This window comes from Cebus imitator, unplaced genomic scaffold (assembly GCF_001604975.1).
Source record: "Cebus imitator isolate Cc_AM_T3 unplaced genomic scaffold, Cebus_imitator-1.0 Scaffold619, whole genome shotgun sequence".
Classification (NCBI taxonomy): Eukaryota; Metazoa; Chordata; class Mammalia; order Primates; family Cebidae; genus Cebus; species Cebus imitator.
Window position 1 is genome coordinate 44660 of NW_016107934.1, and position 13284 is coordinate 57943.

Below are 13284 nucleotides of genomic sequence, written 5' to 3' on the forward strand. Positions count from 1 at the left end.
TCACGTTTATATTTCCAAACAGTGTATCACTGAGTTTCACTTGGTTTCCAGCTTTATAAGAGCAGTATCATACTGCATTATTTGTAGTAGAATGAATATTACAAAATTAGTTTAAACTGTCCTTTGCTGTTAGATATTTAGTTTTCTGCTGTTTTACTTTTATCAAGAACTTGTACGTTAATCTTTGTGTATTCCCAATTATTTCTGTGAGAATAATTTCTAGAAGTTAGGGTAGGAATACTTTTTGATTTTTTTTAACTTTATATCAGGAATGTATACACCTAGAAGATTTTAATAAAACAAATATTCGGATTTGCCCGGCAGGTAATTACAAATCATCACTAGCTTAACGCTTTAAAGGGCTTTGTAAATACATGAATGTCCCAGTAGCTTATCAAACTTAAGTGCAAACACAAATTCCCAATATTTGTGACTTCCCTGAAATCTGTTCTGTTCCTGTCACACTGTAGTATTAATATCCGCTCAGTTGCTCAGGCTAGAAACCTCAAAGACACGTTATCTCTACTACCCCACCTTCACTTCAGGCACCCCATGCATATACCTGCCTTTAGTCAGCCTTCAAGCTTTCCTAGCTCTGCCTCCAAAAGGTCCCTTGAATCCATCCCTTCTCTTCTGTTCTCACTAGCACTGCTCTAATTCAGACCCTGCTTACCTATGTCATGTGAACTCTTAGCCTCCGAACTGGGTCCCTCCCTGCTTTCAGCCTCTTGCCTTTCTAATCAGCCCTTCACTCTTATTTTCTCAAAACACACACTTATCTTTAAAGCTGAAACCAGAAACATCTGATAGCTCCCCATTATCTACATAATAAAGTTTATCTATGATCTTTAGTTGTCGTAAGCAAAGCCCTTGATCTAATTGAACCTCCCTCCCTCTCCAGCTTTATTTTCTCATGATCTATCCTCCTGAACCCACCCCCAAAAACTTTGTGTTTTCCATGCTAGCCAGCTTTAGGCTACTTGTTCTCCATGTATTTTCCTTGTTCCTGTTACTCCCTCAGCTGAGAATAGCCTTCCTCCCCACATCTTCACAGCCTGTTGAAATGCTACTTATGCTTCAAGTTTCCACAGAAATACCAGCTCCTCCATGGAGTTTTTACATCAGTGTATGCTATCATAGTTATACATAGATGAGTCAGGCTTCGTTGCTTCTCTCAAAATGTTTTAAATGTCAATACATGCAAAAATATATTTATAAATAATGCTGAGTAGAAATAGCAGAACACAAACTATTTTAACATATCCATTATAATAAGTTAAAAACTATATAAATATATACATATATTGTGTGTGTGTGTGTGTATATATATATATATATATGCATTTCTCTACATACTTATATATGGACAGAAACAGGCAAAGAAAAACAGAGACTGATGGGAAGAGGGAAGATATGTAAATACTTGAGCTTGGTGTTTATTAAGGCCTCTGAAATTCTTTTTAGAACCGGGCAGAATGAGTACTTTTCAAAAAATTAATGATAATGATCCTTGTTAGGTTCATTTTCTTTCATAAGGATGCTGATTTGGGCTTCAGTAGGTTTCCATTTTGAGGTTTACCCATATTTGGTCCAGGTGCAGGAGGCCAGCCAGCTGTCCCTCCTCTTTGTTCCAGTGTGGATTAGCTGACTTGGAGGGGCCTTGTTCCGTTGCCACCTCTGTGTAGTCATAGTCACCGGTGGTGAACAGTCTCCTCAACTATAAAATGAAAACATTACACTAGATGATTGTTGAGTAGGTGAATGGATGATCTCTAAGGTTCTTTTCAGCTCTCCAGTTCTGAGACACTTTTTGCCCACGAAACAGGAAAATACTTGAGGATAACAGAAGGTGCTGATTTGTTTTCTGCTCTAGCACCCTCACTATCAGGTAGCCAGTTGCCCTTTTTCTTTACTCCAAATTGCCAGTATGTGTTGTGTTTAAATTAGTATATTTGGCTTCAATCCAGGTACACCAATATCTATGTGGCCTTGGGTGGGTCCCTTGCTGTCACCAGGTCTCTGTTTGCTTATATGCAAAATGACAAGGGTGAGACTGGATGCTTTTTGAGGTTCTTTGCAGCTTTAAGATATTATAATTTTACAACTGGTATGCTTGAAGTACCCAAGAAGTTTTTTACCCTGCAGTCACTAGGCCATTTCAAAGTTAAGTAATAGGTAGAATGGGACTGTTCACAAAATATCCATCCCTTTACTCACAAAAAAGTGTAGATAGTAAAGTGGAGCATTGGGGTATGCAAACAGATTGTGCAATGAAGAAACAGCCAAGTTGCATCACTTACTTTAACTTACTACATTTTTCTTTTACAATGGGTATTTCTCAAGCCTTTTAAAAGTTTTACTTTGTATTAAATAGGGAATTCTTTCCCCATTGTTTGTTTTAGTCAGGTTTGTAGATCAGATGGTTGTAGATGTATGATGTTATTTCTGAGGTCTCTGTTCTGTTCCATTGGTCTATATAACTGTTTTTTTTTTTTTTTAATCAGTATCATGCTGTTTTGGTTACTGTAGCCTTGTAGTATAGTCTGAAGTCAAGCAGCATGATGCCTCTGGCTTTGTTCTTTTTGCTTAGGATTGTCTTGGCTACATGGGCTCTTTTTTGGTTCCATGTGAAATTTAAAGTAGTTTTTTCTAGTTCTGTGAAGAAAGTCAATGGTAGCTTGACTGGAATAGTATTGAATCTATAAATTATTTTGGGCAGCATGGCCATTTTCACAATATTGATTCTTCCTAACCATGAGCATGGAATATTTTTCAATTTGTTTGTGTCCTCTCTTATTTCCTTGAGCAGTGGTTTGTAGTTCTCCTTGAAGAGGTCCTTCATGTCCCTTGTAAGCTGTATTCCTAAGTATTTTTTTCTCTCTGTAGCAATTTTGAATGGGAGTTCACTCATGATTTGACTCTCTGCTTGTCTATTTTTGATGTACAGGAATGCTTGTGATTTTTGCACACTGATTTAGTATCCTGAGACTTTGCTGAAGTTGCTTATCAGCTTAAGGAGTTTTTGGGCCAAGATGATGGGGTTTTCTAAATATACAATCATGTCATCTGCAAAAACAGAGACAATTTTACTTCCTCTGTTATTACTTGAATACCTTTTATTTCTTTCTATTGCCTGATTGCCCTGGCCAAAACTTCCAATAGTATGTTGAATAGGAGTGGTCAGAGACGGCATACTTGTCTTGTGCCAGTTTTCAAAGGGAATGCTTCCAGCTTTTTCCCATTCAGTATGATATTGGCTATGAGTTTGTCATAAATAGCTCTTATTAAATGAGATATGTTCTATCTGTACCTAGTTTATTGAGAGTTTTTATGATGAAGGGGTGTTGAATTTTATCAAAGGCCTTTCTGCATCTGTTGAGATAATCTTGGTTTTTGTCATTGGTTCTGTTTCTGTGATGGATTACATTTATCGATTTGCATGTGTTGAACCAGCCTTGCATCCCAGGCATGAAGCTGATTTGATCATGTCGATAAGCTTTTTGATGTGCTTCTGGATTTGGTTTGACAGTATTTTACTGAGGATTTTCACATCAATGTTCATCAGGTATATAATTGGCTAGCCATATGCAGAAAACAGAAACTGGACCCTTTCCTTACACCTTATGCAAAAATTAACTCAAGATGGACTAAAGACTTAAATATAAAACCTAAAATCATAAAAACCTGAGAAGAAAACCCAGGCAATACCATTCAGGACATAGGCATAGGCAAAGACTTTATGAGTAAAACACCAAAAGCAATTTCAACAAAAGCCAAAATTGACAAATGGGATCAATTAAATTAAAGAGCTTCTGCACAGCAAAAGAAACTGTAATCAGATTGAACAGGCAGCATACAGAATGGGAGGAAATTTTTGATATCTATCCATCTGACAAAGGTATAATATCCAGAAACTACAAGGAACTTAGACAAATTTACAAGAAAAAAACCATCAAAAAGTGCCCACTTCTTGGATATGAACAGACACTTCTCAAAAGAAGACATTTATGCAGCCAACAACATATGAAGAAAAAGCTCATCATCAGTGATCATTAGAGAAATGAAAATCAAAACTACAATGAGATAACATCTCATGCCAGTTACAATGGCGGTCATTAAAAAGTCTGGAAATAGTTGCTGGTAAGGTTATGGAGAAATAAGAACACTTTTACACTGTTGGAGTGTAAATTAGTTCAACCATTGTGGAAGACAGTGTGGTGACTCCTCAAGGATGTAGAATCAGAAATACCATTTGACCCAGCAATCCCATTACTGGGTATATACCCAAAGGATTATAAATCATTCTATAAAGACACATGAACACATATGTTTATTGTAGCACTGTTTATAATAGCAAAGACTTGGAACCAACACAGATGCCTATCAATGATAGATTGGATAAAGAAAATGTGGCACATATATACCATGGAATACTATGCAGCCATAAAAACAATGAGTTCATGTCCTTTGCAGGGACATGGATGAAGCTGGAAGCCATCATTCTCAGCAAACGAACACAGGAACAGAAAACCAAGCACCTCGTGTTCTCACTCATAAGTAGGAGTTGAGCAATGAGAACACATGAACACAAGGAGGGGAACATCACACACCAAGGCCTGTCACGGGGTAGGGGAGAAGGGGAGGGGGAGAGCATTAGGACAAATACCTAATGCATATGGGCCTTAAAACCTAGATGATGGATTGATGGGTGCAGCAAACCACCGTGTCATGTGTATACCTATGTAACATGCACATTCTGCACATGTATCCCAGAACTTAAAGTAAAATAAAATACAATAAAAAAGTATTAGAAGTGAACTGAAATATTTTTAATATATTTTATAGGAAAATAAAATGTTGATTTTTAATACAGTATATTTTGTAGATAATTAAAATGTTGATGTAGATTTCAAATATGCACACTAATTCTGATTAGTCTAGTAGTAATAGACAGTACTTTAAAAGACATGAACCCCAGTAATCATTATTAACTTCCTTTACTGAGAAAGAGACTCAAAAGTCTTCATGAAGAAGAGGACCCCATTTTCATTTCCAAAGGGACAAACTAATTTTTGATATATGATGTTTGAGTTCAGAGTTGCTTTTGGGAGCATAAATGTTACTGCTTAAACGAGTAGTTCTTTTCTAGTAATTAGAATTTTTTTTTTCATTTTGATGGGTAGTCATAAATATTAACCACCAGCAGTGCAGGCATAATTTATATTTCAATTGTCAGACATCACTCTGTGAACACATAAAATAATTTACATTTATTTAGAGCCTTTTATCTTAAAGTGCTCTACACATTTTTCTTTATAATCTGATTGCAAAGTATAAATAGGACTCTCCCACCTGAAATAGGCCAGGAACCAAAGTAATTAAGATAAAGTATACAACTTCACAAGAAGTGGGGGAAAGAAGGAAATGTAGTATTTTTTACATTATTTCTATGTGCTCTTTGCCTGTAGGACTGGAGAATCCATGTTGACCAAATGCACCAGCACAAAAATGGAATTGAATCTGCTCTAAAGGAGACCAAGGTATAGGAGTTACTTTAGGTGAATCAATAGACATTTACTCATTTGTGGAACACCTGTTATGAGAGAACATGAAAGAAGAAAAGACACAATTTTTGCCTTTAAGGAACTTACTAATTGAATGTACCATATTATATTTCAACTAACCTAATATTTAGACCAACTAAAGAATGCTAGCATATATTCATAAAAGCTGTACATATACATATATGTATGTATAATATATATCTAATACATATATTAGAAACATTTTGTCATTCTTTCCTCTCTGAATGTTAAGTAAGAAGAGAACAGAACACCAGGCCACCAATGCCTATAACTTACAGCCTCCCCAGGCTTGCTGCCCGGCCAGAAATAGGAACTTTAGAGAATGCCACAAAGAAGCAAAGCTAGAGTGAGAAGTTGTATGTCCCAGGCTAGAGCTACAGGCTTCCGGATCTACTTCCAACTGGAATACTTCAGTCACCTTGAATTGTGCTATAGGAAACTCATGTTATTTCCTTACCTACTTTGACTGGAAACATATAAAGCTAATTATAGTCACATAAATTTTATGTATACATAATGACAAATGAATTGACTAACACTGGTAGGTGCTTTTTTATTCTAAAATTCTTCAAAGTATGATTAAAATATTTCTCATCACAGACATTTTGTCCTATTGAAAATTTCAAACTGTCCTCTTTTGCAAGTGTAGTTGATTATTTGTAGAATTGATTGAGATTTAACCCATTTTTAACTATTTTTGAAAAAAAATACATTTGTGAGTTATTCTATCTGCAAATCCCATGGAATTTCTAGGGATTTTTGGACAAACTCCATAATGAAATAACTAGGACTTTGGAAAAGATCGGCAGCCGAGAAAAGTACATCAACAATCAGCTTGAGAATTTGGTTCAAGAATATCGCGCAGCTCAAGCCCAGCTGAGTGAGGTAACTTACAAATGATTTCCAGGGATTTATTCCAAGTTAACAACCCTAAACCCTAATCTTGACACAATATTGTTCATTTGAGAATCATGAAATGCTTTTCATAAACAGCAAAACATCAACTCTCTGCCCACTTTAGGAAGCCAAGCAAGCCAAGTTAACTTATTTTCATTTTACAAGTAATAGAAATTGTTTTCTCCTAGAAGTCTTTAAATGCACATCTTCATTTGAGTTAAGTAAACGAAGGCATATGTTGTTGGGAAACATAGCTTAGAACAGGAACAGAGTATCAGGACACCTGGTTTTGTTTCTAAGTCTGTTGTTAATTTACCATATGCGTAGGAGGAAGAAGAATACTATGCATTTACATGTATCAAAGGAAAAAGACAGTCCTTGCGGTTCTGGCTTACCACCACATAAAAAGGAATGTGAAAGCAACACATATTCAGAGACAAACAGTTTAATTGATAAAATGAGATAAACTTTTCATTCTTTCAAAGTTTTAGAATTTTAACCAAAAAACAAAATCACTAGCCTTTGAAAGCACCAGTTCTGCGTCCCAGTAGTAGGGATCTAAAAGCTTTCCTTTGGGATTTATGCCCCGTATTTTCTGATGTTAAAGAAGACTCGTAAGGATACTTGTAAACATCAATTGAAGGCATATTTTTTGGCTTTACCAGACAAAGTTGAGAAAGAGAAAAAAGTAGAAATAAATTTGAGATACTTCTGTTCTTTAAGAAGTTCTCAAAGACCAAATAGAAATCTTCACTTTTTGATCATATTATTTAATATGCGTATGTTTCCTCATATACACACTTATGGATATTTTAACTATCAAAATGATGTAAAACTCTCTGATTGAAGCCACCATGTATCTGTCTAAATTAATATTATATAATTGATTGTTAGCTTCCAAGAACATACTCCAATTGATTGTCCTGTCATACTGCATGTTAATCCTTATTAATTGCTGAGCTTCATATTCTACTTTGATTGATTTTTTTGAACTGATTTTCTCTGCATAGCATGCAAATTAGATTGACCAAGAGCCACTCTCCTAAACTGTTTAGGAATGACCAAGGACAGTTTTTATTGTGAACCATGCCCATGAGAGGTACACAGTCAGTTTGTGAAGGTTAAGGTAGTTCATCATTTTGTAGCACTTTAGTTAAATACATGGCGCCTGTTAGGGACATAAAAAGGCCTCAGTTAAATGTCACTTTCACAAATGTATTCACAAACAAGGAGTGGGGGTTGTCATAAAATAACATGCAGAAATTGCAAACACAAAGAGATCAGTCATATTTAATCTGCAGCCGCTTTGATTTTGCCATTAAACAAAATATGTTTTCTCTCAGGCAAAGGAGCGATACCAGCAGGGAAACGGAGGAGTAACGGAAAGGACCAGACTCCTGTCTGAGGTACACACCGATGCTCTTGCCCTGCTTCTCGCGTGTCAGCTGGGCCCAGCCATTGAGAACCCCCAGACGGTTTAACACTGCTAATTTCAGTTGATTCCTGTGTCTTTAAATAATTTTCTTGAGGAGACAATCCCTAATTTTCCTATCAGTGAATCAATAATTGATACATTTCGTATTTCCACAAGATGCCTGAAAACTTCTATTAAATTCAACATAAAACCTGCTCATAATATTAGCACACTTATAACTTTCCTCAATATCTTTTACATAATAATAATTATTGACATAGAGGAAAGTAGGTAAAGCACTGACTCAGGGAATCTATAACAAATTTTAACATTAATCTTTAAGATATAACGTTTATTTTTAGTGACAATTATCAATAACTTGTGCGTGTCCTGGGTATTTCTCTGTCTACAATTGGGTGTGGCTTATAACCTCCTCCTCCTGAGAACTTCTAGAATGTTTGCATAAAAATAAATAGTTGCATTTATTTTTATGATCTTGCAAGAGAGGCATATATGTATTCCCATTTTTCACTGAAGAGCCGAAGGAGGAAAAAACCATGAAAAAAGGTCAGCAGTTTATTTGGGACTAAAATCCAAGATGATCTTTGGTTACAATCCAGTGTAATTAAAACAAACCTTACTGTTTTGACAAGAAAGAAGTAAGCCTCTTTTATAGAGATTATTTGAGAAATAAAGTTATTTTAAAATACTAAAAATATAACATTCGAAATATTTAGACTCTAATCCTGTGGTGCTTCTAAGCAAATAAAACCGTATGCAGAAGTAAAGTGCTCACTTACCTTAGGTAAATTAACACTTGAAAGGAGTCCAGGGAACCATTTACTTCTTTTGGAGTCGATAGTTATCCCCAGTTGTAACGTTTCAGGTGCCTGAAAAAATTAATTTGCTTTACTTGGACGAGCACTTTATTCCCAGGGAAGGTTTTACTCACCAGTATTATAAAAATAAAGCCTACTAAGTCACAATAATTATAGCTTAGTTCTAGATCATATAAAAATTTTTTCAATTTCTTAAAGATGGTATTTTCTACTTATATGAATGCTGGTTTGGAATTTTGCTAATAATAGAGGCTATGGTAGTATAATCACCAGATAAGAGTTCAGATAGGAACCAGCCTAACAGCACAGTATGCCTCCTGGAGTTTGGAGTTCGTGATTTGGATAGAGCATTAAAAATATTGTTATACATAGCCATATGATACACACATTTCTTTAGTGTCCTGTAGAGGAAAAGGTGACATAGTGTCTTATAGACCTATAATAGTAAGAAAGATATCCAGAAAACCTTTAGAAATCTAAAGTCTCTTTAGGATGTTTGTACTATTCTAATTAACAACCAATTGTTTGAGAATGGCAAGGTATATGCTATGAGCTAATTGTAAGGTTTGAGTGCCTGGTGACTAAAACAACTTTGATTGTATTTAGTATATTGCAACATGAGAAAGCTGATGTTACAGTCATTTGGTGAAGTTTAACATTAGGAGCATTCTGAAGCTGAAAAGCTTTCTATATCTGCACAATTTATCTTATTATTTGAATATATTCAGAATATTCCTAATATCTTTATTTATGTGTGCCTCATATCTAAATTAAATTTTCTTAATACATAATTCAAAAATTTTGCAAGTTTCTTACAAGGTAAGGCTCATGAAAACATTTTTTCATGAAAGGTTATGGAAGAATTGGAAAAGGTAAAACAAGAAATGGAAGAAAAAGGCAGCAGCATGACTGATGGTGGTAAGTACACGCTCATTTTAGGGGAAAAAGCAAGAGAAAAATAGCTCTTCAAGAAACCTACTTAACAAAATTGTATTAATATATAAAGACTGCTTTTTAAAACAAATTATTTGTTGCTTGTTTGAAGAAAGATTTATGGTGCAAAAATAGTCTGATATTCAGTGTACTGTTTTTCTTATTAATCAGCTGAGAAGGTAGTAGGCTTTTTTACTATAATTTAGAGGTTTTTAAAATTCAAACTGTATTGATTGAAAGGGTGGGAAATATTAAAATATGTGCTTTGTTATGCCAATTTAAAAAATATTATATTCTCTTTTCATCAAATGAGCTTTATTTTTTCTATTTTATGTACAAAAGGGCACTAAGTATATGCCCAAATGACACTAAGGCAGTGATGTAGTAACCCTTATTTTCCCTCCTCCCCAGTAGAACTGACTGGGCAGGGGTCAAATAGAGAAGAATTAATCATCCTCTGGTAATCATCCTTCATTGTGAGTGGGTTACTTTGATATGGGCCAGTACTGATTTCCAAAGGCTTTTCTATGCCCTAGAAAAAAATTCTAGAGTTCTACTGATATATACTGAATGATCTTGCAAAAGGGAATGCTTAGGGTTTGTTTGTTTGTTTTTTCAATATATTTTAACTGGGCCCATTATCTATGTCTCAAAGATAATTCTCTTTTCCCCTTTCCCCGCTTTGTATTTCCTTTTCCTGCAGACAAATATGCTAGCTCATAAAATCATCTTGAACACATCCTTAAACACCTGTTTAGCTCTTCTCCTAGAAAAGGAAGAAAGCTTAGCCTCAGTACATCAAATACTGCATCATTTTTTCATCCTAAAAATCTCAGGTGCTTAAAATGCCACAACAAAACTGTGTGAATGTCAGTAAGTTGCTGGCTATGTTTTTAACCCTATTTTTGGCTTGACAAAGTGAGGAAAATGTCATACAATTCTGTAATGCACTGATGTTCCAAATGAACATTTTTATTTCATGTTATTTTCATTCTACAGCTCCTTTGGTGAAGATTAAACAGAGCTTAACAAAACTGAAGCAAGAAACTGTAGAGATGGACATTAGAATTGGGATTGTGGAACACACATTACTCCAATCAAAGCTGAAGGAGAAGTCTAACATGACTAGGGACATGCATGTAACAGTCATTCCAGAACCAGCAGCAGGCTTTTATTAAAACATACTGTGTTTCATGTTTCTGATTGGTCGGGTTTTTTATATCAAACTATATTTCATGTTGCATAGATTTCAAAACATAAATTTTATGTTCAATGGGAATTTTTTACATATGTACACTTACATATGATGGTGATTATGATGGTTACAGCCTTTACACTAATGTAAAGTTTAATAAAGTAATTACAAATTCTCACTTTCTCACTCATATATTATATGATGGTGATTATGATGGTTAGAGCCTTTACACTGATGTAGAGTTTAATAAGGTAATTACAAATACTCACTTTCTCCCTCATATATTATATGGTGGTGATTATGATGGCTGGAGCCTTTACACTGATGTAAAGTTTAATAAGGTAATTACAAATACTCACTTTCTAAGAAGCTTTCATTAATCATTACCTATGTTAAATCTCCTACCTGGTGGCTCACTTTTCTTAGCATTCCTTGTGTAAGCCAATGTATCTGAGCCACGTTTTCTGTAGATGCTGCTGCTGTCACAACATGGACTGCTGACACGGTACTTTGCATTGCTTCACCTCTACAGTGATCATAAGTGCTTTGCACCCAGAGGCAGCTAACAATGGGTAGGCAAGATTCTTCCCAAGAACCTGAATTACGCTTGCGTCACTTTTATGGTTACCTACAATTGCCATTTTTTTAAAGTTAAAAAAAACCTTCAGTATCCTCATTAACATGTGAAGTTTATTTCTTATGAATATTTCATGGCTAAATTGATTTTATAGGGAAACTATCTTCTAGGATCTAAGGTCACTAAATAAATATAAAAGAAAAAATGGTAACTGAACAATCCGTCATGTTTGACCCTGGTCTTAGAATGACGAGAAGGTGCATATGCATGTCTCAATTTCTACCTTTTTCTGTGGTATCAGCTATACTAGGGAACCATTTTGTAGAAGAAGGAACGATGACAGATCGCATGAAGATTAGCGTCTAGTACTGATAATCTTTACTTATGCATTTTCCTGAGCAACTTTGTAGGCTAGGATTCTTGGTGAAAAAAGCAGCATTAGAGTGCCAGACTTAGAAGTGAGGGAAACTGGCCAGGGGAACACAAAGCAGGAGACAGCCTACGTTTGTTTTTTTAAAATAATTTTTAAAAGCAGTGGTAAAATTTGATAAGAATGCTTTATGTTTAAGACAACAAAAATAATAAAAATGTTATCATTTTTTACCATAATACTTTTCTCCTCTGCATTTTTTTTCTTAGCTTTTACTTTCCAGATGTATACCCTGACATGCTCACATACACAGACCTTTCCCTTTCCTTACTAGACCTCTGACCTCTCTCTAGTTTAAGTTTAGATAGGAGAAAGTTAGTGTATATAAACTACCCAAGAGGATGACAGTCAATACAATGACAAGCCAGTTTAATTTGTTTAAAAAAAAAAAAAAAAAAAAAAAAAGGAAGAAAACTCACTCTGGGAAAATAAGCATTTTTAAAAATCTGAAGTTGCTCTTTCTTGAATGATCTTTGGAAGGAGTCTAGTACAAAAAATGAAACACAAGCTTTGAGCCTGGGAATTTATTTGCACAGCTGTTGTCATGCCTGAGCAGTTTTCTGATGAATTCAATCAATGCAGAGAACACTTTTAGATAAATCAGAACTCTCCATAAAATGTATTTCTACTCAGAAGCAAAGTACACTCTTTATTTTATGCAAACATGTAAAAATCTAACAATTCTTCCAATGAGTAATATAAGCTGCCTATTTTTACTTCCTTCTCTGAAATAATTCGGTTAACTCAGGTTGGGCTCTGTGCTCTTCCTTTCTTCCTATAGAACACTGGGCTTATCTTGAATAAAGATCTTATTCTACTATATTATTATTTTCTTCTGTCCTGCCTAATGGATTGAGCTGCTTTAGCATAGGACAAAATCTTTTCTTTTCATATTCCTTGCCAAGTGCCCAGCACATACAAAGCGTCTAGTAAATGCATTGAGTTAGTAAATGGATGTACATGACTGGCACTGTGTGGTTGCAGTATATCTTCTAGCACTTGTTCTACAGCATGAAGAGTTAAATGACATTAAGCCTGTGTGCTTGGTGTAGTTTCAAGAGAGCAATTAAAAATTACGGGTTTTTTTTTCCTATGGTATTGGATTAGAATTAGAAGCATCAGTATGAATTCATGAGTTTTAAAAAATATGTATAGGTTAATATAAATATACAAATATTTAAAATGTAGAAATACATACACACAGACACACATGTATTTCCTAGTTCTGTCCTCTGAGAGAGCCTGGTAGCAGTGTCCAACAACAACCGTGGGCACTCAGATCTTGGTGTCTAAATTCTCTACTTAAAAAAAAAAGAAAGTCTTAGATGTCTGATTCCTGGGCTGTGACAGGGAAAACACAAATGAGTCTAAAATACTTGCTCTCCCGGAAAGGAAGTACTCAAATAATGATGGG

At 35.0% G+C, this 13284-nt stretch overlaps 1 protein-coding gene across 1 annotated transcript in view; it reads left to right on the forward strand.

The window, feature by feature from the left end:
* LOC108295108 (intraflagellar transport protein 57 homolog) overlaps positions 1-11136 on the forward strand; it is a gene marked incomplete at its 5' end in the record, with an annotated part of 51550 nt that extends 40414 nt beyond the window's left edge. The window contains 5 exons of the mRNA XM_017517161.2: positions 5469-5540; positions 6339-6470; positions 7826-7888; positions 9587-9653; positions 10668-11136. Of these exons, the coding sequence (XP_017372650.1) occupies positions 5469-5540; positions 6339-6470; positions 7826-7888; positions 9587-9653; positions 10668-10846 (513 nt within the window). The remainder of the gene's footprint in view (positions 1-5468; positions 5541-6338; positions 6471-7825; positions 7889-9586; positions 9654-10667) is intronic.
* Between the last annotated feature and the right edge of the window lie 2148 nt (positions 11137-13284).